Below are 25030 nucleotides of genomic sequence, written 5' to 3' on the forward strand. Positions count from 1 at the left end.
AAATCATAAAGACATGGAGATCCTGGGCTTCAAAGCAGCTGGGTGCCTAATGCTGACGACTGCCCGCGCATTGCCGAATTTCACGGGAAAGAGCTGTTGAAAGAGTAATAGCAAAAACTAAAAAAGTTCAAGCTTCTATGAGTAGATTTTTTTATGCTGATATTATCACAAACAACATCTCTGCTTGCCAATGCACATGCACCTGCAAAATAGCCTGCTGTTGCACTGCTTCTGGAGAAAGATGTACGAAATATTAACTGGCAAAAGAAACCGCATTAAAACACAGATAACTTTTAATATGAATCTCACCCATATTATGTAGCTTTCAATTTTAGTGTTACCTCACTCACAAAGCATTCAAAACAACTGCACAGGTAAGCAGTGAGGCCATGCAGAGGAAATAATATTGTTAAAGTTCAGTGAAATGTCGTCATTTATGGTATTGTGGGCATTTACCTGTGCTCAGAAGACAAATGTTGATGAGTTTTATTCATAAAAGTCCATAAGCTTTTGCATTCTCCGTTCTTCTCCACCATGAGTTCTGATCAATGTCACCAAACACCTAATTTCCAGGTGATGAGAAAGTTTATTTTTCCTAGTTCTCAGAACTGTACAGAAATTCTCACAGTAGCTAATGTGCACCTTGAGGACTGAATATTCTGAGGTAATGAGGTTTTTCCCTAGGCTATACATCTAATTTAAAGGGGGCAAAATCCTGGATCTGCAACCACCCTCACAACTACCCAAAGATTTAAGCCGTTTTTGTAGAATTGTAGAATTATCAGGTTTGGAAAAGACTTTTTAGATCTTCAAGTCCAGCCATCGACCCAGCACCACCACTGTGTTCACCATTAAATCATGTCCTCAAGTGCCGTTGTCCGCACATTTTTTGAACACTTCAAGGAATGATGACTCCACCACTTCCCTGGGCAGTCTGTTCCAATGCTTGACCATCCTTTCCACGAAAAACTTTTCCTAATATTTGATTTAGATCTCCCCTGGTGCAGCTTGAGACCATTCCTCTCGTCCTGTCACTTGTTACCTGGGAGAAGAGACTGACCCTCACCTTCTGTCACCCTCCTTTTGGGGAGCTGTAGAGAGCAAGAGGGCCCCCTCCTTTTCCCCGAGCTAAACACAGGGTGGCCTTTCTCTACATGAACCATGTGTGTGTCCCAGAATATAGAGCTGGAATCCACACCTACATCCAAACTCTCTTTAGAACAACCATCTTCCATTTCTGCCCCCTTTTTCCGAAGCAACTCACATAGAATATGGTGACTAAAATGGAGGCTGTATAAATACATGCTTATCTCTGAATTTTAAGCCAGAAGTTCTTTGTATTCTCCTTGTGCCTTGATGCTCAGAACCTTGCAGCTAATTACACATTTGCTAATTGTAGCCTGCTTTTCTCAAGCTCTTTCATTTCAGCTCAAAAAGGAAGCATGATAATGGTGACTCTGCAGATAATCTAAAATAACCAACGTTTTTCTGAATCTCAGTGTTATTTTCTTATGTGAATAGCAAATCTCTCTCTGCAGATACTATTCTATACAGTTCTGAATATTTTTTCACATTACACTAAAAATGAAAGTGACATGAAATAGTGAAAATCATATTTAAAATTAGCTGTGTTTTAACATGGCATTTTACCAGTTAGATACTTTGTCAAAATCTTTATAAAAGCTCCTGATTTTGAAGCTGCTTTTTCAGTACTTCTACAGGGATGGCATTTATGGTAACACTGTTGTATCAGCAAAACTACCAATGCAGGTATTTTGCTTTTTATCTTGCTTTATAGCCCTTTATACAAGGCCTTCCTATAACAGTTTTGCAGTAGCATTAATTTCATAAAGGTCCCTGAAGGTCATTCTTATTTTCAGTCAAATAACAATAACCAAGAATTGTAGTGATGCTCTTGCATTAGTGTTATAATATTCAGAATTGTTATAAAATTCAACAATGTATGAAAATGTCACTGCTAGGGATGAATGAAGCAGCTCATCTGAAAATGAGCTGAGCCCAAATCTTTCAAAAGGTGTTCAAAAAACATCACATATTTTCATTTTCTCTCTCCTTACTGCCACTTCTCAGGTGCTTCTACAAGTTCCGGCACCTGAAATATCATCATAATTGATTTTTCTAGACAAAGGAAGTGCTTAGAGCTAATTATCTAAACTTAAGTACAGCATTTGGTACAGTGCCATGTGGGAAATTTTAAGCTAAAAGGGGAGATAAAGACAGAAATCAAAAAGTGAATAAGAATGTGAGGGTAGGAGGAGATCAGTACTGAGGGAAGGCTTCTCAAACATCAGTCTTGGGCCTAGTAATATTTAACATTTTTAATTAATGGTGATCCCGTAAGAAAATAAGGGTGTGCTAATGGAATTTACCAGTGGCATAAGGGAGGGGGGCACTGTCACTGCAGAGACAAATAACACTCTCATTTAGGAAGAACTGAGTGACCTTGAGAATAGGATAAATGAGACAAAATTCAGAAGGATTTGACTGCCTGTTCATGCATCTGGGTCTTGTTAACCAGGTTTCAACTATACCTGCGTGCTCATAGGTAAGAAAAGACTAAGGAATGGAAAACACAAACCATACAAATCTAGGTCTTTTCACCAGGGTATTGAAATACCTGTAATGGTGTATGAGGCAAGTGTTAGAAATCAGCCAGGACAGTGCACACTATTCACAAACAATTCGCCTCAGTTTTGGGAAACTATGGAAAAAGATTATTAGAGTGACCATGGAAAGGGAGAGCCTGCAGTGCAGAGAAATTTGGCAAAATGAATGCTGAGGGAGGCTGCTATAAATATCACATGGGCATAAGCTCTAGGAAGAGAAAACATCTATTTAAACTAAAGGACAACATTGGCACAAGAACAAATGAGCATAAATTGGTCATGAATAAATTTAGGATAGGAATTGGAAGCAGGTTTCCAAACAACAGAATAGCGATGTTCTGCAATTGCTTTCCAGTGAGAACAGTGGAAACAACAACAACAAATCCCAAACTACTTTTAAGATGGACTTAAATGAGTTTCTGAAAGGGATTATATTATGTGTTTGGCTAAGATAGCAGAGAAGTAGACTTGATGACCCAAGAGGTCTATGCAGTCCTATCTGTCTAAGCCTGTTTTTCATGACCAAGTATTTCATAGCACTTTTAAGTACTTCCTTTCCTTCATGTATTTTTTAGATAAATATTTTATAGCATACTGCAGGGATTGCTAGCTGGACTGATTTAGGGAAGGCACAAAGCAGTGGTGTCCAAAATATGCTGAATACTCTCCAAATAAAACAAGACAAGTGTGCAGTGTCCTACAGGGCAGTGCTTGGGTGCTTAAAGAAATCACCATTTTCTGTGGAAGGTAATGGGGACATAATCTCAACAGGAGCAGCACCCCTTTGAGTCTCAGTTCTCTCTCATTTCCCTATGCTCCCAAGCCTGTTGCCCTATTTTGCAGCTTGCCTTCTCAGCCCCACCGCACAGATGCAGCAGTGTGAAATAGGATGGCAAACAGTGCTTTAGATCCACAAGATTAAATGGATGAAATCCGGAGCAGTCAGTATGAGTCTGACTGGATGCCAAACTGCAGTGGAGCTGGCTTGTTTGGGGGCATTACTCCAGCCTCACTAGGGTGGTACAGAGCTGTGTTATCATGTCATGGTTTCCCTTCTCTCAGCCCACGAAGCCCCTATTTCCTTTGGTTTGGTTTGGTTTATCCTGCTTGGTGTTGTTAGGGCCCAGTTTTTACAGTTATTAGAAATGCCTCTGACCGAATTAAGGGCAAATGAGACCATATGCCAAAATCAATAGTATGGATTTTATTTAATAGTAAATATGAGAGACAGAGAGAGAGAAAAAGGAAGATAAAGAAATAGAAAAGAGGTGGGGGGACAGAAAGAGAGTGACAGAGGCAGAATAAAGAAGTATCACCACTCTGTGGATCCCAACGATGCTTCGTTGATCTTCTCCAGCTGGTCTTCTTGGTGGTCAGGGTCCCCCCAAAAGCACAGAATCCAATGGATTAATATACATTCAGGCCAGGTGGGAATGCCCAGGTACCTCCCCCCAGGGAGGGGGCAGTTTGACACAGTCTCTCGCACCAGACTCTGGGTCTGTTGCACCACTTTGCACCACTTTGTGCCATGCTGTGGTGCAAGGCCTCAGGAATGGGTCTGGGGAGCACTTCGGGGGATCTTTGGTGGATTATGGCACCCTCTCAGCAGGCTGCCTATGTGAATGTCCCATGGATGTGGCCTGTGGGGTTGGGGGTTTCACAGCTGGGCTGGTTTATGAAAGGGAGGGTGCGTGTTCCGTGCCTCTGACCAGAGGTTACACCTGAAACCTCCTCCCCCCAAAGCCTCATTTCAGGGGTGAGTCTGTGCAAATCTGGCCTCTTTAGGCTGTGGTCTTCCCCACCCCAAAACCAGCCAGAGATGATTCTCAGCACAGCTGCTGGGTTTAGCTTTCTTGTGGATGCATTCCTCTCCCTCAGCCTGAGTTGATTGAACAGTAGTATCCCCTTTATCTCATCTAGGCAGCTTAACTCACAGTCCAACGTTCCAGTCAGGCATCTTCATGGAGGGGTGGGCTACTGTGGTTGTAGCTTCTCTATACAGTTTTTGCTATAATGGGCAAAACTCCTTCATAACAATGTTTAAGGCATGAACCATTTCAGTCCCTGACAGGTGCCTCAGTGTTACTGTCCCTTGTTCTCAAACACAGCATTTCCATGACTTTTTAAAAGCTGCAATTCCCCTAGTCAGTGGGGCCATAAAGGGATTTTAATCCCTTTATGTATGGAAGCCTGGGGCTGAGGTTCAGTAGCTGGAGTTTTATAGATTTCTTAACCAGACTAGCAAAATTGGGTGTTTACAGCTGTTTTACAGTAATAGATGCTTCTTCATCTAAGTGCTAGAGAATGCAGGTTGGCTGGGTAATGTGGTGACGCTCTGATTAGAAGAGGATTTCACAGTGAAAAGTTTTATGATTTTCTTTAGTTGAAATCTGATGAGTTGGACAATGAGATCTGCAGAATTGAATGATTCTGGCTAGTTTTCCTCTCCAGGTAATTACACACATACGTTTTCTGAAATCAGCTATTAATATGGAGAATAGGTTAAGAAATGGGAAAGTTGGATGAAATTCCCAAGAGCACAGGTAGTTTGGAAAATGAGGAGAAATAGGCAGCAGCTTTACAGCTTGTTGCCATCCACATTAATCAGATTTGCAGTAGGCAGCAGCTACTTTATGTGCAAATACTTTAACAACTGGTTTAAAAAACCAAGCAGGATGTCTGAGTCCCCAGGTTCATGTAAAGGGGGTAATGAATACCTGCATAATGAGATAGAAAGGCCATAAACTTGGTGGTGGGAGTTTTCAGTCTCTCCTCAGCTGAGGTTTCTGCAGCTTTCTCAGCCTCAGTGCCAGGCAGGGAGGCAGCCATTTGCCAGGGTCTCCCTGTGGGGAAAGAGGCTCTCAGTGCCTCCAAACGCTGCAGCTTTGCCATCAGTGACTTTGTGCAGTGCCCCATGCATGAGCTACCCTGTGACTCTTGGATCAGAAATGCCCATCCCTCAAAAGGAAAAACTAAAGCTTGTTTGAAAAAATGAAGATCAAAACATAAAGACATGCACTGTGAAATGATTGAGAGAAAACACTTTGATTGATTGATTGAAACTTAAAAAGAGCAGCCATTATTTTGGGTGGTTTTTAATTTAATTTTTGTTCCTGAACTGTGTGTATCTTGAGAGATATTTTTTCACCTATCCTTAACTCAACAAGGACACAGCATCTGTGAGCACCTGGATGAGATGATTTCATTCTGCCCTGTCCTGCTAGTAAACTCAATTTAAAAGGAATCAATCATAACTGTGGTGTGGGAACATGGCTCTTTGAGGGAGAGTGGCAGCCTTATGCCAGGGATGAATTTAGCCCTGAGTTTGCTGCAGCCCCATGGAGCCGACCTGGTGGCCATAACTGCAGGAAAACATGCTCAGTTTTTCCATGGGTGGAAATATCTGTGGGGTGGAAGTATCTGTGGGGGTATAAAGCACATTGACAGCTTGTTTGCAAACAGACCCGCACGTGCATGTGGGAGCATTCAATTGACAAGTGTACTGAGGAAATATCTTCAGCCACAACAGGTGAAGAGAAATGGCTCTTTCAGACATGGCTCTGGATTTTGGATGCCAGCTCATGCCCCACATGAAGGCAGCATTGGCACTGATGGCATCTGGGAAAATGTGAGGGATCTCCCTGCATGTGCCAAGGTTGTTGCCTGCCTCCAAGTGGGACTAATGACCACTCCGGCATTAACAGTGATTAAACAGCAACAAAGGCTTTGAAAACAACCCCTCATGAGGTGAATTAGCTGGGTCCAGTGTCTGTGAGCACTGGAGCAGCCGCTGCGGAGCGGTGGCTGTGCTTGCACCTGAAGCCTGAGGTGAGTAGTCTGGTGGGACAGTGACAATGAGGTCAGATGATTTCCTCTAGTCTCCTTGGGGATTTTAAAAACAAGAGGTTAAAAATTAATCCCTGCTTGGGATAATAATCCCCTTGGGTTAACACCAGAAGAGAGAACTGCCTGGCACAGCCGCTGACAGCAGTGCCCTGGTCCTGCCCTCCCTGTGCCAGCCAGGGCAGCCATTGGCCCCCTGGCCATTGTGTGCCTCATCAGTCCCATCCCTGCTGAGCAGGAGCCACATGGCTGAGGGTGGATGTGAAACGACACCTCTGCAGGAGAGCTGTGATGGTGTGAGTATGGTATGGCCTACGTAAAAGGAAAACAGAAAGGGGCAAAGGAAAAAAAACCCACAAAAATTCTGTGTTCGTTCCTCACTCTTCCCTCAGTGCTGTCTCACCCTGTGCAGAGGCTTCAGAGGTGTGAACACATCCTGTTTACATCTGCCACCAAGACGGGGAGGCTGAGGGGAGCACACGGCTGAGGCACTGTTGGAGGAAACGCCAAGTACAGGGAGAGCAGCTGCGGCGGGAGACGGCCCCGGCATGGACACCGTGCCTGTCTACCACGGGGCCATCACCCGCGAGGCCGGCGAGAGGCTGCTGCTGGCAGCGGGCACGGATGGCAGCTACCTGCTGCGGGACAGCGAGAGCATCCCGGGAGTCTACTGCCTCTGTGTGCTGTGAGTATGGGAGCCGAGGGCAGGGGCCTGGGAGGGGCTGCTCAGCTGGCAGCTGATTTCCAGCATTTCCTTCCACAATATGGGGTGCCCCCACAACAAAATATGTTCTGATGTTACCATCGGCTTACATGAGTGAGACTTTTGGCTCCTTCACCTTTACTTAAGGCAGAGGAGTGCAATAAGTGGTGTGGGGTCCTTTGCAAAGCAAAGAGGAGCAGGTTCTGCCTGGCAGAGCCCACACTTCCTACCGGCAAAAAACCGTAAGGAGAAAGCAGGCAGGAACATGTGAAAGACAAGCAAGGTGCCATGGAGAAATGCCAGGCAACTTAGCTCAGGATGGTGTGTATGGCCTCTTTGTGCTGGATAATCCTCTTGCTTTCTGCCTGTGCTCTTCTGCTTCTCTAGTGTGCCCATGGGTGTGCTCAGCTGCATCCCCAGTGTCCCTGTCATTGGGAAAGGTAACATGGAGTGCTGCCATCCAGCATGTGCCTTTGTTCAGGATGCTCTCAGTCCCACAAGCTTGTGGCCTGTCTCACAAGCCACGAGGCTTGGAGCAAACTACCTGTAACGCACATGAAATACTGATGGTAAAGAACTAGGTGGTAATATTTCATCAGATAGGGTGAAAAGGGAGAGATCTGATGGGATAGTCCGTCAGAGAGAGGGTAAAGGTTACCCTGGGACTTTATTTTAATGAGGAAATTTAATTACCCTACTGTTGGCAAAGTTCTTGGAGGTCCTGGTGACACTATACCGTTGCATCAGAAAAACAAAGATGTGTCTCTCGAGACACTTATGCCTTACTTCAGTAGGAGAAGGAACGCAAGAGAAAACCCCTTTAGGTCCATCATGAAATCAGCTAACAGGGAACTCAGGTACCTGGCAAAATCCCAAGAGAAAGAAGGGTCCTAAGTCAGGTTTTACCCAAATCCCTTGAATACATTTCTGACAATATGTAATTAAGCCCCGAGTGAGCATAATTATCTTCCTGTTATAGACCAGTAAATGGAGACGTGCAAGGAGGTTATAGGCAATCCGAAATTACACAATCCTCTTCTCAGGGAAAATCTTTGTGGCAGTATTTTTTCTTCTCTCGTGAAATCAGGTGAACCGAGATAGGTGCTCCTGCTAACAAATACCTTAACAGCAAGCTGAAAAAAGGGAAATAAGAAGCATCTTGAGTTAAATGATAATGGAATAGACATACCAAGAGGTAAGGAGTGCTATGATTCCTGTGATGGGAATAGGCAATAAAAGCAGAATCTCTTCTAAATAACTATCAGAGGAAATGGGGATATATCACCCTTAGAAGTCATTCAGTGCGAGTGAAACACTAAGGCATTAGAGAAAGGGTCAGAAAGAGTGTTACAATGCTGAATAAGATAGAGAATATCAGAATTAGCCCACCATCAGTCTAAATCAGTATGTAGGTATGTAACAAGGTCTTTCGGTTGTACAGAATCAGTTAGGATTTTTTGTATATTAGTAGTAATTTATGCCCTTCAAAAGAAATTTCATGAATGAAATAAAATACGGAAAATGAAAATAGGAAGAAATGAAAGCATTTCTAACTGTGAAGCTCCACAATCTTTGGAGGAAAAGATACTTCAGTAAGAAACAGAATGCTACTGAATTGCTTCCAGGAATTATGGGCCATTCGTGTCTTCATGGTATGTTGCATTTAAACATATATATGCCAAACAAAAGGGTAAAAAAAAAAAAAAAAAAATTAATGGTGAAAGTTAAGCAGGCTTTTTACAGAACACAAATCCTTAATAGTTATTCTATAAAGGAAATTTGCAACAGCATCTTGGATAAATCCAGATACAATTTAAATGAAAAATGTTACGATGCGTATGAACTGATACAGAAAAAAAGACAGCTGAAGAATGATAGAATTAAGCCTTGGTTCCAACACTTCTTAATATTCAGTTCAAATAATTACGTAAGAAGTAGCAGATATGGTAAACAGCATATCACACAATAACTATGGAGACAGTTTTCATAAAGATACCAGGAAAGGATCCCACACTGAGATAGCAATGACAGTTTGAAGAAATGTGGGCTATAAACTAGAGAAGTGCTTTGACAGGCAAAGTTTGCAAAAGCAGAGCACTTTAGTGGAGAGACTGGAGGAGAAGGAAAGGAAGGCATGAGAGAAAGCCAATGGACATAACGTGTCCGAATTCGAGTCTGGACATCATGGGCAGAGATGGAACAAGGTAAAAAACATGCATGTGCAGGGGAGCTCTGGTAAAAACTGAGGGAAATGTGCAGTTGCTGTATTCATTCTGTAAGAAAAAGAAAAATAAAGAAAAAATAAGTACTTATCTACTTTTTAAAATACTTCATTCTAAATAAATACATAATGGAAATTATTAGGAATAACAAAGCAATTTACATTTTGGTTTAGAATCCATTCTGATGATCACTATAGGAATATCTAGACATATGAAGATCAGACAAAAGATGAATTTACTGGAAGTAATGAAGTGATTTTGAAGCATGGGAAATAAGGCTGATCAGCCATTAGATATATTGCAATAAGTATCTGAGCTAAACAAAACATTTTGCATGTTCCTAATGACAATTTCTAATGGAAGTGTATCTGTTTTATTCTGCTAATAGTGTTTCTATTGCCCTTAGAAAACAAAAAGAGAAAAATAGTCTAGTTTTTCAAAATCAAGATGTGTTTAGTCTGTCTTCTTTCCCCTCTCCCTCCACTTCCCTGGAGAAGTAAAACAAACCAAAACAAATATAAAGCCCTGCAGCTTCCCAGGTCTAACCCTTCTTAGGGTTCCTTTTTCCATCACAGGGGAATTATAAGGCACAGTTCTGACACAGATAAAAGAAATATTTATCAGAAGAGCAATTAAGCATATATTTGGATGACAATGGTATCATCTGCTTGAACTCACATTGGTAGCTGCTCTGCAACTCCAGCTCCAGGTACAGTAATTGTCAGGCCCTGTGATTTCACTGCATTGCTTATGCTCAAATAAAGTCTCCTTTTCCCAAGAAAATGCATAAATTTGTAATGCCACAATCACCACCACACCCTCGCCCTGAAGCACCTCCAAAAAGCCCTGACATATTTTAGCAGGCTTTGAGCCTCTTAAGGCACACAATAAGGACTGCAGTGTTCATGGTCAGGCTCATTCACCTTTTGCTTTTCCAATTAAAAAGTGGAGCCCTGACCTTTAAAAAGGAGAAGAGTCAAGACTTCATGAATCCCTTGTGACTGACGCTGATTTTACAGGGCAAGCATAAAAGAGACAGGTAGTAGCATAAAACCTGACCTATAGAGGTGGGTAACTGCAGCAGGCAGGGCCCTGTTGGAGCATTCATCTAGAAAACTCTGCTTTCTCTCTTCTTTGTTTCTCCTGCGCTACTGATTTATCTCCCCTGAATGCTGCTTTCCACTTTCTGAAGATGGGGTGTGCACATGGTGTGCCTGAAAGCCTTCAAAGAGACAATGAACATTTTCTTGGTATGACTGCGGCAAAGCACAAAGGACTCACTTTCAAAAAGATTTTAAGACCACAATTAAACTATGCATGGAAGAGTAGGAAGGTTTTGATTTTCAATTGTGTGCTCCAGGGCTCTTGCAAACAGAGGTGCTGCTTTCGGAATTTGGCAAAGATTTTAATACCAGATGCTCCCAGATCTTCCTTGTATGAATATCATTATTGAATTGATAATATATACTTTAAGGATGTTGTGAATATGTCAAAAGAGGTACACAATCTTTTCCCGGAAATTTTTGGACTTGCATTGAAAAGCAAGATTTTTGCTGTTCCTGAAAACTGGACTAGAAGAAATGTATATACTTTATAAAACATACACGTTTTACCCATAAACAAGTTAGACACTACACACAGTACACCAGGGTTTTAATATCAAACCTGATTGTTCCAGGGAGCTTTCTTTACTGGTCTGGTTTCCTCTTTGCTCAATGCCCCGTTTGACATTTTTAGCACCCTCAGAAATCCTCTGTGCTCACAGCTCCTAATGAAGTCAATGGGGGACACGGGACACACTAATGGTGACTACTCTGAGGGGCAGTCTCTTAAACCCTGCCTGAAAAATGTATAAATAAGATGCCTGAGAGTACCAAAAGCCCCATGTTCCTTCACAGATATATGAGCACACATGCAGAAACAAGCAGCTCATGCCTGAATTGGCAAAGATAAAGCATTTGTAGTTTGGGTTTTAAAATTCATATACTTGAAAATACTGAGAATGTTAGTAGTTGTTTCAGAGCTTTAAGTAAGACAAACATGACGTGCTTGTCAAAGTGTATGTTCAGATGATTTGTTTGAAACCAGCTGCTTGTGTACTCTGCTGCATTCAATTTGTGGAGAATAATCAAAAGCTGGAATTGAAAGCTGTTTAGAGCTCTTGAAGCAACAGTAATGGCAACAGGGATAGGCTGCAGTCCTATCAGATTTTACGTGTGCTATTTTTTCTGTCACTGTAACCACGGTGCACAAGTTCAAGGCAACGTGCTGAAACTTTCTGATGCGGCAGATACATCAGCTGTACAGCATGAAGGTGTAATACAGGATCACAAGCCAGCTTCAGCTTAGCATGTCCTTTCTTTCCTATGAAATATTTTTGATAGAAATGGCAGAATAATTGCATTTTTTGTAACATTGCACACAATAGTCATTATCAGTTAAAATGTAATTTTGAACAATAGAACCCTCAATTCAACGTTGCTGTTGTAAATATCACACACAGTTTTCAGCTTTGAAAAAAGTCTTCTATAGCACAATGGTAAATTTTACTGAGGTGAGTATTTCAGGTGCCTGATAACCAGAGTGAGTGTTGTCTTTGCAGAGCATAACTTGGCTAATGACCATCACATACTCTAATGGCTTTTCTTGGAAGGGTAGACAGCCTGAATCATGGAATCGATGAAGCTTAGTGGAAGGTTAAGTTATTGGCCTGCCACAAAGTAATATCCATCTGCTTAGCATCTCAGATTTGAATAAATTCTTACTTTATTTCTGAATTTGAAGAAATTCCTCTTTGACTTATTGCTTTTGTCTGGAATCTCCTTGTACCAGACTGACACAAACCCTGCTCAGAAAGGCTACACACTTGCTCTTTAGGTAAATCAGCAGCATTTCTTCAGATGGTTAGGAGTGTTGAAGTGGTGAAGATACCGACAATCTTCCACAGAAATCTCTGCATAAATTCAGAGCCATTTCACAAGATTTAACTTTCTCTTTTAAGGTTTTGTTAATTTCAGAAGAGAAAAACAAGATAATGTGTTTTCTTTATAGTGCTACTGCATTACAGCAAGTTAATATGTGTTACTGATGCTGTATTGAGGGTAAATTTTTCCCACAAGAAGTGTTGATATAGGACTCAGTGACAGAAATCAGTGACATAAATGCTAACTCAAGAGCTGCTGTGAGTCAGGCTACAGTCACTCTGTTGGGCTTTTCAGATGTTGTAAACACCAGTTTAACCTATTTTATTCACTCTTGCAGACACAGAGCTTTATCTTGCACATCATCTCAATGTGAACACTACTTCTTCAGCTTGAGTTAGCTGATGGGTAGTAATTTCTAAGTTGCTGTACTTTGATTGTATAGGTGGGACCTAAATAAGGAGGGAACCAGGCTGTTTGTCAATCAGAAAATACAAATTCCAGGAGAGAGTGAGGAGAAGATTGAAGGCTCCAAGGCACTGTTGTGTATTCCCCTAAATTCAAGAGTTTTGGCTTTGTGGGAGCCATCTCCCACCTCTGTAGCTCCTGTTGTGCCCATGCCATCATCCACATTTCCTGTGCAGGTTTGCCCACCAGGAAGCTGCCTGAAGTTGGTCCCTCTGGGCATTCAGGAGCTGATCTGCACCTACATCAAACACCTATGATAGTGCAGAAGTGGCTCCAACCTGACCTCCTGTGCTCATCTTCTCCATGCCATTGACCCCCGCTCCAAATGCATGGAGTTCCCCGCAAGCGCCCCGGCAGGGCTCCTCTTCAGAGCAGTGTCGTACTCATCTCCATAGCATTAAGTGGTTTCTAAGCATTGTCTCTGCTTGAGAGATGAAGAGTTTAACTCTGTTTCACGGAAGAGAAAGGTGACTCAGGTCTGCAGTACCCTCTAGCTTTGGGTTCCCAGTGTGAGGGCAATGGGAAGGGATTCTGAGGCTACCAAATGTTTTTCTGCACAACTTGCTGATTTTGCTTGCATTGTTGAGGTCTGTTTCCTTGCTTCATACAACTTTGGCTTCCAAAACACCCATCTTCTGTTCCTGGCTGTTCCAGCATTTTGTGCTGCTCCCAGTTCAAGCCCTCTCATACTTTACCTCTGTAGATCCCCTTCCTTACTCATGTAGTCTTTCTGTCAGGGCTTTAATTTTCATTGCTGTTTCCTTGCCCACTTGGCATGGTTCCCTTTTCTTTCCATCCACATCCATCCCACCCAGTCCCACACTTCCTGTCCAAGATGCCCCATTACTAAATCAGCTTCTGGTTTTATCTCACTAATCTAGGCCAGGCCACGCACATACATTTGAGATCCTGGACACTGCTTAGCTGAGTGCCCTTGGTACAGCCAGCCCAGACATGGTGATGCTGCAACTGCTGACAACCTTCAGAGAGTGCCTCTCTTGCAGCCTAGGAAGGCACTACTGATTTCAGAGACTGCAAGATATATACCTTCTTTCAAACAAATTTTATGTCTTACTCTGAAAACTGGGCACCTCCTCCTCTGACAATTAGAAGATGATTTTTTTTAACATGGGAAAAGCACTGTTTTGCCTAACATGTTCCCTTTCGCATTCTCCATCCCTAAAATAAGGGTGACACAAACCCCTATGAAATGAAATTTCAGTCTGAGATGCTAAAACTTGGCAAAGTTATTAAGAAACTGACTCTGGGCTGTATAATGTTCAGAACCACTGTTTTTGGGCCACACCATGGTCTGGTTCTTAAACTACATTGTAAAGCGAAATTCCAAGGTAAGGTCAGGTTGTAAATATACCAGGTAAGAAGAGCTGATTGACATAATGCAATGACATCTGAAGAGAAAGATATGTAAGAGGAAGAAATTGATGTAATTTATTGCTGGCACGGCTTTCCCTTGTCTCCCTGTCTTTCTCCCTTTTTATTTGTTCAATTTTGGGCTCAGAAATGGATAGAAAAATTAGTTTAATAAAATTTCCTAATTGAGATGCAAAATATTTGGAAATTATTTTAAAGTATACCATGCAGCTGAAATGTCATGGTTAATTTTAATCTGCAGCATGTGTCTAATGTCGTCAGGCCATTTTAATGGTGCAGAAGATTGTAATTATTCACCTCTTAAAGTAAATGCAGCTTTAACAGGTCTGATCACAGCTGAAAAGGAGGAATGGAGAGGACAGGTAGACAGATGGTGTTTCAGTATGTCATCTGTGAATGATGTCTTGGTAACTCTTTGGGAGGAATTTTCTGGGTATGAAGAAAAAAAGCCTATAACATAAAGTGGACTGGTCCCTGTAATGGCAACTTTTTCTAGGTCTTCCTTCGACAAAGTTTTCCAAGGGAAGGTATTAAAATAGAGACTGTGTTAGTGCAGTTCCCAGCTGGTATAACATATCTTTCCTTATGGAGACAAAAAAAAAAGTGAAATGTCATAAAAATATCTCAGTGGTGACCAAAGCACTCTTTCATAAGTGCTATCTGATATCGTCCTTACAGCAATGGCTCTTTTCTGCTTCCCCCCATCAGCATTTTGGCATTTTTTTGCCTATGAACAAAAATTTATAGAGTTTAATTCATCAAGATGTTAATTCATGATTGCTCTGTCCCTTGAGCTTCACTGACAGGAGAGAGGAGCTGTTGTGAGTGAGGCTATGTCTGTCCCTGGGACAGGTGAAGGGATGGGAGAGTCCTTCACTGAATCTTTACCTGGGTGTCATGAACTGGTCCTCCTCCAAGATGTGATGGTACACCAGTGTCACTGAGAGTGCTCTCTGAGATCACACCATATATAGGAACATTGTGTCGCTCTAGGAGTGTTTTTTCTGCCCTGAAGAGAGTAAAACGTAGAAAATTGAGCTGTCCTCTCATGTTAGCTGGGGAATTCTCATTTCCTGTGACTTAAGCTTCAGTAAATGAACTTTTTCACCTGCTTTCGCCCAGAGTTACACGCTTTACTCTTTGGAAGGTAATGTCCTCTACAATCTCAATTTTAATTTGTGCATTTAATTTTTCTTTTGAGAAAAACACTTTGACCTTCCTTCAGCCCACACTGATCTTAGTTAACGTTAGGTAGATTAAATCATAAAAACTTTTCTCATGGGAGGCTGTAGCAGTGCTGCACATGTAGCAGTAAACTTGGCCAAAAATCATATCACTTGTAAATGGAAGGTAAAAAACTCTTTGAAGTGGTAATGAAGTTAAGTTCCTGCTGTATGACAGAAAGTTTTGATAAGATCATGTTCATTGGGAGAGTACTTATCACAAGAGCTGAAACTTGCTTTCCTTGTGGAAACCAAGGTCCCAATGGAAAGTAGTTTGATGGGAAGACCTGGCTGTTCACCCTCTTAACAAAACACATCCCCCTTCCTTTGTGCATTTCCTTTGAAGAACCAGATGTGGATGTCCAGGTCATCTCCCATCTACACAGTGGCTCGCTTTCCTGGTGGTTTCAGAGCCAATAACAGATGATAATGTTGTGTTTTTCAACTTAAGCACAGTAAAATCGCCTCAGACCTTTCAGTCTTTCCTTCTCTGGGAAAAACATGAACATTTGCCAGGAGAGTGGAGAGCTCTCATTTGTCCCTCATGAGGCTGTGATAACAATGTCATACTCCTCCCATTCTCCACACTGTGCTCAAAGCATCCCTTTTCCCAAATTCTTGTTCCTTTTTCAGAACCTCATGGGCTTTTAATCTGAGCTATCCTTTGTGCTTTCCCCGTGTTCAGCTGAAATATTTTACAGTGTAATTTTTGGAAAAATGCAGGATAGGTGCCTATCTTGTATCTCACCATACTTCAATACTGAATATTACTTTATCTGACCTCTATTTTTCAATTTGTTCTGCTTATCAAACCTTTCTGGCAGAGTGCTGAGAGCCAACAGGCAGTTCAGAGTCAGAACAGCACTGAAGCCCCTCAACCCCTTCAACTCATACAATCTCTTACATAGAAAAACAATGAAAGAAACAACAAATGGCAGCTTTCCAGACAACTGTGCTATTTGTGTAAAAATCAGATTTTAAAGAGACTGAAGCAGCTGGAATTCTTTTGGGTAAACCAAGAACCAAGCAGGGGTAGTAGAATCATAGAATCATGAAATGTCTTGGGTTGGAAGGGACTTTAAATCTCCTCTAGTTCATCCAGTTCATCTAATCATCTAGTTCCAACTGCCCTGACGTGGGCAGGGATGCCACCCATTAGACCAGGTTACTCATACCCTTGTGCACAGGGTAGTATTGAAAACAGAAGGCAAGATCATGAGTTTTAGACGTATAGATACTGATTCCGGTGGGTTTGAGGCTTTTAAAAAAAATCAGTGCAGAGAAGGTTAAATACCCACTTCAAAGAGATGGAACAATGTAGGAACCCAGACACGGTAAAGTGTCAGAACAAAATGCCAGGAACTGTTTAGTATTTCCCAGTACATTATTGCCTGTAAAATCCTCATTTCAGTAACCATATATTGGCTGGTATTCTACATACTTAGGTACAAGAAAGCTCCTTGTGATTTTTAAGAAAAGATTAATGTGAACTTCATATTATCATGAAAAGCTGATGACACACGCACAGCTCTCAGTCTTTAAGAAAGAACATGATGGTACAGGACTGTCTGAGGGCCCTAAAGGGAGACACTGCTTTCCCTGAACATGAACGTATATAATCTAGTGGCTTAGAGGGATGTGCTTTTAACAGCTGGGCTTGAGCTCTGGCTTCAAACACCACTGACCATGGTGCCATGGCATGGACAGGAAAGCCGTTCCAAATTCTTCCCTCCTCCTGCAGCCATATCAGATTCTTCACATCTCTTCGCGAGGTCCAAATCCCTGATGGACTGCGGCTTGCTGGGGAAAGCAGAGGGGAAAAGCAATGATGGCTGTTTTCCTCCTTAGGTTTCCACGAAGTGAGCATGGCCAGCTGCTTTTCATGTCTGTCTGGTGATGTATAGAAAGTCTGGGGAAAAGGCTCCCTTGGTAGACATGAAGAGGTGGATGATGTTGTGGTGGGATTGTGGGGTAGCATCAGGCACATTCCCATACTCAAGGAGAGGAGGGCAGTGTCTCAGCTGTGCACAGGGAGCTTGTCCCTGCAGCAGCCTGGATGGAAGGGAATGGCTTTGTGTCCTTCACCTCCGTGCCTAATCACAATGGCAGTTGAGTGGTGGGGGCAGAGCTCACAAATCTCCACAGGCATTTTGCTCCCACTTCGTGGGGTTATAGCAGAGTGGCAGCTCTTAAAGACTTCCTGCTTGGGCAAATTATACCAGACACCACTTTGCAAAGGTTGCTGTAATGACTTTTAAACAGGAATTTATCCAGGAGCCATGACACAGAGCATAAATAATTGCAATCATACAATATCTGTGTCATTGATGGTTTCTCATATTTCAGAGTAACTGCTATAATGCCATGCATAATTGGAAAGAAATACAGTATATTTCTGCCTTCTTAAGAAAAAGAATTGATGGTCAAATAAGGAATGGTCCCTAAAATCCTGCTGTGTGTTCATGTAAATCTATGTAGTGTGAAATAGAAGCATAGAATCATAGAATACGCTGAGTTAGAAGGGACCCACCAGGATCATTGAGTGCTGGCACTGCTCAGAACAGCCCCAGATTCACACCATGTGCCTGAGAACATTGTCCAAATGCTTCTTGAACTCAATACAATCTTTCTTATCTGATATCATCTAAACTAATGTTGTACCCATGGAGCTGCTATAAATTGATTCTGAGCTAAATTTTTGGATATTAGTGTAGTAATCTACCATGTAAATGGGTTCATGAGAGAAGCAAGAGTGACTTTGGCATGAGTTGTGCCTTGTTATTAGTATATGGCTCCTTATTCCCCAAAGACTCAGATTTTAAAGGAAGGAAGATTCCACAGTCTTACATGCCTCTTTTATCAGTATTTGAAAGTTGGGAACATACGGGCAAAGCAAAGAGTAATTGTTTAACTCCTTTTTTGTGGGTATAGCTTCCCAAATAAATTACAGTTATGACATTGCTTTTATTAACATCTGCATTTGAATGAATCGCAGAACAGTAATGCCACCTGTCAATAATACACCTTCTCTTTTTGCCGGGAAAATGTTTCTGCTGTGTGTCAGTGAAAGGAGGTCACTGAAAAAATTTATAAAAATGCTGAGGAAGGAATGAAAGTAGCACCATTTAACCTAAAATAACTGAATACTGCTAAACTAGATCTGAGTCAGACCAATCCCTCTCATCCCAAAAGAACCCAGTAGGTTTAACGCTGCATCTGGCCAGGGGGGTTTTTAGCTACCTAGAGCCTTTAGAGGTGAATTTATTTTCAAGGAAAAGTTAGCAGAGACTAACTTTTTAATGTGAGAGTCAGCTAACTTTTAGCCAGCTAGAAGTCAGCTGACTGTCACATAACAGTGTAATTCTTTTGAAAACTGTCAGGACAAATGAATAATAAATACCTGTTGATATTTTTTTTTTCACAGGCATCAGGGTTATGTTTATACCTACAGAGTGTCCCAGACAGAAACTGGATCTTGGAGTGCTGAGGTGTGTACTTTCCTTTCTGAAAGTTTCTACATCCTGTTTGATTATATATTTAATGCAATTTATTCAAATTATTCATGTTTCTGCCTATTCTGATTTTCATTGATGGTAATTGATCTAGAGTGCATCCATCAGTAGCATGTCTTGGTGCCATTTCTGACCATCTAGAACTCATAAATTAATTTTCTGTTTCATTTCAGCTGTTGCATAATGCCATAGTGCATCATTTTGCATCATTTTAAATGGCAAAAATATTGTGGTTGTATAATTTGACAAGCACAATCTGTTTCCTTCTATCCTATGTACCACCAATGTCAGAATACTGAAGAAATAATTTTCAATGTACACTGTTTTAATTCATTAATCCAGATTAATTCATCATTAGTGTGAAATATATATAGGGTAGCCAAAACTTGATACAAAATATATTTTCCCCCATCTGACAAGAAACTGGTAATTTGGGTGCAGGAAAACATTACTTATAATACAGACAACATTTAGGTTGATGGGATATTAATCTCTATTTATTTTATAAATTTTTTGTTCTTTGGATGCACTCTGTGTGTTAATTCATAATTAGCTTTCTGTTTGTATGTTAATGGACATTTATTACAAATATTATATAATTTCTAGACAGGCATAATTCCTCGGCCATTAGTATACTAGAAGTGATTCTGGAAGACAAAACTGGTTCTTGGGGTTACCCTCAACAAATCACGGGGTGGAAGTGACTGACATTACTGTGGAGTAGGTAATTATCTGTGTGACCCTTGGGAACAGTGCCCAGTAATTCTTTCTATAACACATCAGGAGCACCCTGTAAGGGTTAGGATTTGTAGTGCCCAGGACAGAAGTTTTTCAGGACAGGGTGAGGATGACGGTGCACCCATCATGCCAAGGTAAGCACTGGCATCTGTGAAAGGATTCCAGGATGCCAGGGACCTCCATCTGTGGAAGGTAATTCCCTGATTGAGGCTGCAGCCTCCTTTAGCCCCAGGTGACATCAGCATCTACAGTGAGGTTTTTCTGGTGTTACATGGACCTGCTACAATGTCTGGCCTGTGACCTCCACTGGCTCTCTGTGTGTGGCTTTTGGGCTTTCCTTGGCTGTATTTTAGGCAAACCTTACTTGAGTTTCACACCATAGGTGTGCTGAAGGCCCAGGCTTCTCTGTACATCCTCTGCAGGAGAAGGTCCCAGTTACAGATCCATTATACCAACCCTTCTCTTAAGGAACAGAAACATTTAAGTAAATGTTGCTAAGACCATGCTGGCCTCAGCTGTTAGACACAGCAGCCTGTCCAACTTATCCCCATGGTATGTGCCTCCAAGGCCAAAAGAGACTCCAGATGCAGCTGGTCCTTTCCTGTTTCTGCTTCCTTCCCTATGGCTGGTTAATCTCTGAGCAAACTCAGATCACACCCATCTTTCAAGGATGATGCAGAGAACTTAAAGCAGTGCTGGTGAAATCCCAGCCAGTGTGAAGACTCCAGCTGGTGCCAGGGAGGCTGGATTTAGCTCACAGCTGCTGGGTGAGAGCAGTGTCCCTTGAGTGGGACTATGCTGGCAGGACCTATGCTTGTCCTCCCTTGACTTTGATGAGGAGGAGTTATTACAAGAATGCCCTGAAGGATTTAACACAAACATTGGATTCTTGATTAAAAGCACACATAGTTTCATTTCATACTGTTTGAAAAGTTGCTAATGTAGAGAGATAGAAAGACTCCCACTTTTAATAAATAGGTAACATTTGGCTACTGTCTTTGTACAAGAGGTAGACAGGAATGCTCAATGAACATATAAGCCAGCATTGAATGCTCCAAGAAGGGTTTGCAAAGAGGCTGTGTCCTTGCTGGAATTCAGTGGTGTGAGGACTCCCTTTCTGCAGTAAGCCCAGGTTGCTCCCTAGGTTTTCTTACTGGTGTTTCTAGGATGGAACTGTCTTACTGATACAGGCTAGGAAGTTACTGCTAAGGAGGTTAAATTACTGGCTGCAATAAGTCAGGGTCAGAAACAGCAAAAGGTCACCTGTAAGTTTGCCTAATTAGTGTGGCAGGTGAGTGTGGGTAATTAGTGTGTGTTTCTCTTGTAGCAATTAAAAAATCTCTTCCAACTTTCTATTGCCACGCTGCTGGAAACTGCTCAATGTAGGAAGACTGAGATGCCCCTGGGAAAGTGGAGAGCAGTGCAGCTCATTGAGTCATCTTGAATTGGCACATAAGGGGGTTCACATCCATGGCTGGCTCCTTCCCTGGGAGCTGTGTGCATTTCTGAGGACAAGGCCTGTGTGCCAGCACAGGCACTGGGCACCCAGCACCCCTTCTCAGCTCTCCCCCTTTGGCTTTGCAGACAGCGCCTGGGGTCCACCGGAGGCTCTTTCGGAAAGTGCAGAACCTCATTCTGGCCTTCCAGAAACCCAACCAAGGCATTGTGACACCCCTGCAGAACCCAGTTGTCAATGATATGAAAGCCAGCTACTGCCCAGGTACCGGTGGGGGGAGGAAACCTTGGCTACAGCTGAGCAGAGCCTCCACAGTGGCAGGGACAGAGATCTCAGACTTACTTGTATATTTGACCTGAACTTGCCAGCAGAGTGACATTGCCAAAAATGTGCCCTAATTTTGCTATCATGTCATTTGAAATGCTGTCACTCAGGTGCTCATTACAGACAGAGCCTGTCAATGTGATAAGAAAATGGATTTTTAATGTGTATTCCTGAGTGCTGTGGCAGCAATGGCTGCCTTCCCTCACCAGCACCCTCGCTCATGGGAGTATGAGCCTTCTGGACTGTCCATTTTCTTGCAGTGTGCATCTGTTCATATATTTGTGATTATTTCTCTTAGGGAGGAATGAAGGCTATGACTTCCACCTGCAGCCATCATGAGGATGTCTCCACAAGTGTGACATAAACACATCTTCCAGCATCTCCTCTAATCCATGCTTTAAAACAGAATGATTTATATGATAGTAAATACAACTCTGTGAGTTTTCTTGTAACATTTGCAGAAATGTGTATTTCATAGAATTTATTGCTCAAGATGTTGAAATTTAAGTTTCGGAATACTTTGAACTTAGGGTGGGATAATTTTTGGTTTAATTTTGTTTTTTCCTAAGAGAGGATAAAAAACCATGAACTGCTAAATCCTTCATGTCTTTTTTTCCCCCTTGTACTGTCAAGTAAAAAATATTTTTTCCCTTCAAGATTAGCTCTTAATTAATAATTAGTTATTAGTTTTACATTTCTTGCCTTTGGATCTTGCTTTGCTTTGTTCTGGTTGGCATTTATGCAGAGTCGGGCAAGTCTCCTTTTATAACCTTAGGAGAATTGTTTGCATTAAAGTGTCCTTGCCTTGGGTGGGCTGTGTTTGTCATTCATACAGTTCCTAAAGATATTCTCAAGTGACACCCTGAGGATCCCCATTAACTGATTTCCCACCGAACCAGTTGCTCTGCCCTGTAACAAAATCTGTCATTTTTGCAATGACCAAGAGCTTAAATAATGCACAGAGTAACCGAGAACACCCAGTGAAGTGGAAAGCCTTGTTCTTTGCTTTAAGGTGTTCCCTGTACTTGAAACAAGCCATCCTTGCATACAAGTTAAAAAAATAAATTATTTTTGCATGACAGCTTTTCTCTCTTTTCCTATCTGTGTTTCCATGCTGCTGCTGGGCTCCTGGAGGAGAGGTTTGAATCTACAGGACCCATCAGCTGTGCAGGGTTAGCAAGAGGCTGCTGGAGAACTCAGAGTACATGCCTTTTGCACCTGGGGGGGAACAAGTGTAATGACACTGTGCTAATGGATCGGCAGACAGTAGGAAACACTTTTGAACAGACTGGGTGGCCTATGGCCCTCTTGTTTGAGGGGATGGGGCTGTGTTTGAGGAGGTAGGGCTGTGTTGCCCTGCAGTCCACAGTCCAGACTGCCTCTACGTGGGTTTTTGCCAGGTAGGCTTGTGTGAGTTCCTGTGGGCTTTGGGAGGGAACCCAGCTAGGGCCCAGCCTTGTTTGTGTGCAAGGGGGATGCATCTGGTCCAGCTGGCTGGTTTGTGCCACCAATTGTCATGCTGCAACAAACACAAATGGTCCTGACTACTAAAAGAATGCGAGTCTCACATGCTCCCTTCCAAAGCACATGACTAACAGTGATTGCAAATGGACTACAAAAATATGTGTAATTACAAAAAAACAACCCTTTAACATTGTATAGGCACCTTTGTGTTGCTCTGGTTTTGTTTTATGCCTATACTTGTCTCTTCTGCAGATCTTGGAAGGCTGATAGTATTTCCTAAGAGAGAAAGAGGCTTTTCCCAGAAATGCCAGGCTACAGGCTCAGGGAGAACAAAACTAACTGAATTTCACCAGACACAGCCACCTGCAGCTTAGTGGCACAGTAAGAGGCCCCACACCTGCCTTGTTTTCACCTCACTAAAGGCAAGTTGGATGTGAACAGTGACAGAACTAAGTGGCCTGCAAAGTCCAGGATTCAGCAAGGTGGGGATGCTCCATGCAACATTTGATAAGGCTGAATGGTTTACCTTTTTACCCCCTCTGTGTTTGTGAGAGAGAATGTGTGTGTGAGACAGTGCAAGCAAAAAAAGATTTTCTGTGAAGCACAAGTTTCTTGTAAACTGGCAATAGGAATACATACAATAAATGAACATCCCAGTCTTAACAGGGACTAGTGGGCAACACTGTTGCAAAGTTGTGGTTGTGACATTTTCAGCTCACTACTCTGTCTAATTGAAGGTCAAATTTCATCTATGGTGAACTGTCCCATCATATTTTACACAGCATGTACATGTTGCTCTGCCTTCTTTGTACATGTGCTCATTGGTTGAAATTAGTCTTACCTTAATACAGTGCCCTACAGTGGCAGATCCAGCATGATTTCCTCTTTAATAAAATATTTAAAGGCTGTTTTTTTTTATCGTTACATAACTCAGCAAATGCAGTGGCTGGTTTGCTGTCACTTGTGCCCATTGAATCTTTCCCTTCTCCTCCCGGCTTGCTGTGAGCCTGTGACATCTGGTCCCTGGCAGCTCCTCTCCAGCTTTGTGCTCCTGAAAACCATGCTTCCCCAAAGCCTGCTGAGCTGCTGGGTGCTGGCAGTATGTGCATGCAGCCCCAGCCTTCCCGGGGAGCTCTTCTGCTTTCTGACTGCTGGGTCTAAACCTCTCGTTCACCTGGCCTCTCCTGGGAGCAGGAACAGGTGTGCCTGGAAACCATCCCTGGCAGATGATTGCACAGTGGTAGGGATGCATGCAGTGGGAAGAACCTTACCCAGGGGCTGTTTCCTACAGAACTGTCCTATTGACTTGAGGCTGAGGCTGCATGTGGCAAACCCGCAGCACACAAGCAGCAGCTGCTCACCCGCTCTGCGGTGCAGTGAGCTGAGGATAACTGGTTTGACTATGGTTGACTCCAGAAATGCATTGTTCTTTTGAAAAAGACATAAAATACTCTAGAAGATGCCATTTCTGTTTAAAGCTGAGAATGTCTTTTCAGTTTCTGAGGTAAATTATTAAGACAGAGGCTTGTATTTGTTTCTTTTGGGTACCCAAGGGTCTGGAATTGCTGTAGGCTTAAACAAGGTGGAAACAGAGAGAAGCTGATGGTGCCTGTGATAACAAGTAGATGCTTGGTTATGGGAACAGTAATATGGAAATTATATAGATTTCATATGATGACTTAGGTGTGAGGAGCTACAGATCCTTTCAGAGAGCAGCAGCTGCATTTTGCGGGCATGACTTCCCACATGATGTCAGTATCACCTGCTGCTTCCTTCCCATCATCTCCTTCAGGCTGCAGCCCCACTGGGCTCAGCCCCTTGCTGCTGCTCTGTTCCCCTGCCAGCCCTCCCACCCTGTCCCCTCCCCTCGCTGCCACAGCCCCAGCTCTGGCAAGTGGCTTTGTAGCTCACTGTGTTACCCCTGCTCTGGCCCTCTCCCCAAAAAGGCAATGCTGTTCCTCTGCAGCAACTGATGCTCCTTCAGCTCTGGCTTTGCCTCCACTAAGCCCTCCCCTGCTCCCTGTCTACGGCTCTGACAGCCCTCTGCAGCACTAAATCAATACAGTCTCCCAGGCTGGTTTTCTTCCCTTTTCTACTGGAGCACCCCTTTGGAATCGCTTCCTTCTCATCCACCCAG

At 42.6% G+C, this 25030-nt stretch overlaps 1 protein-coding gene across 1 annotated transcript; it reads left to right on the plus strand.

Moving 5' to 3' along the window:
* The first annotated feature begins 6547 nt into the window (after positions 1-6547).
* SH2D1A (SH2 domain containing 1A) lies at positions 6548-22510 on the plus strand. Its single transcript, XM_010407689.4, has 4 exons — positions 6548-7155; positions 18824-18887; positions 21234-21369; positions 21728-22510. Exons 1-4 carry the CDS (start codon positions 7019-7021, stop codon positions 21766-21768), a joined length of 378 nt encoding a protein of 125 aa, XP_010405991.1. The 5' UTR covers positions 6548-7018; the 3' UTR covers positions 21769-22510.
* The last annotated feature ends 2520 nt before the right edge of the window (positions 22511-25030 follow it).

This window comes from Corvus cornix, chromosome 4A, assembly GCF_000738735.6.
Source record: "Corvus cornix cornix isolate S_Up_H32 chromosome 4A, ASM73873v5, whole genome shotgun sequence".
Taxonomy (NCBI): Eukaryota; Metazoa; Chordata; class Aves; order Passeriformes; family Corvidae; genus Corvus; species Corvus cornix.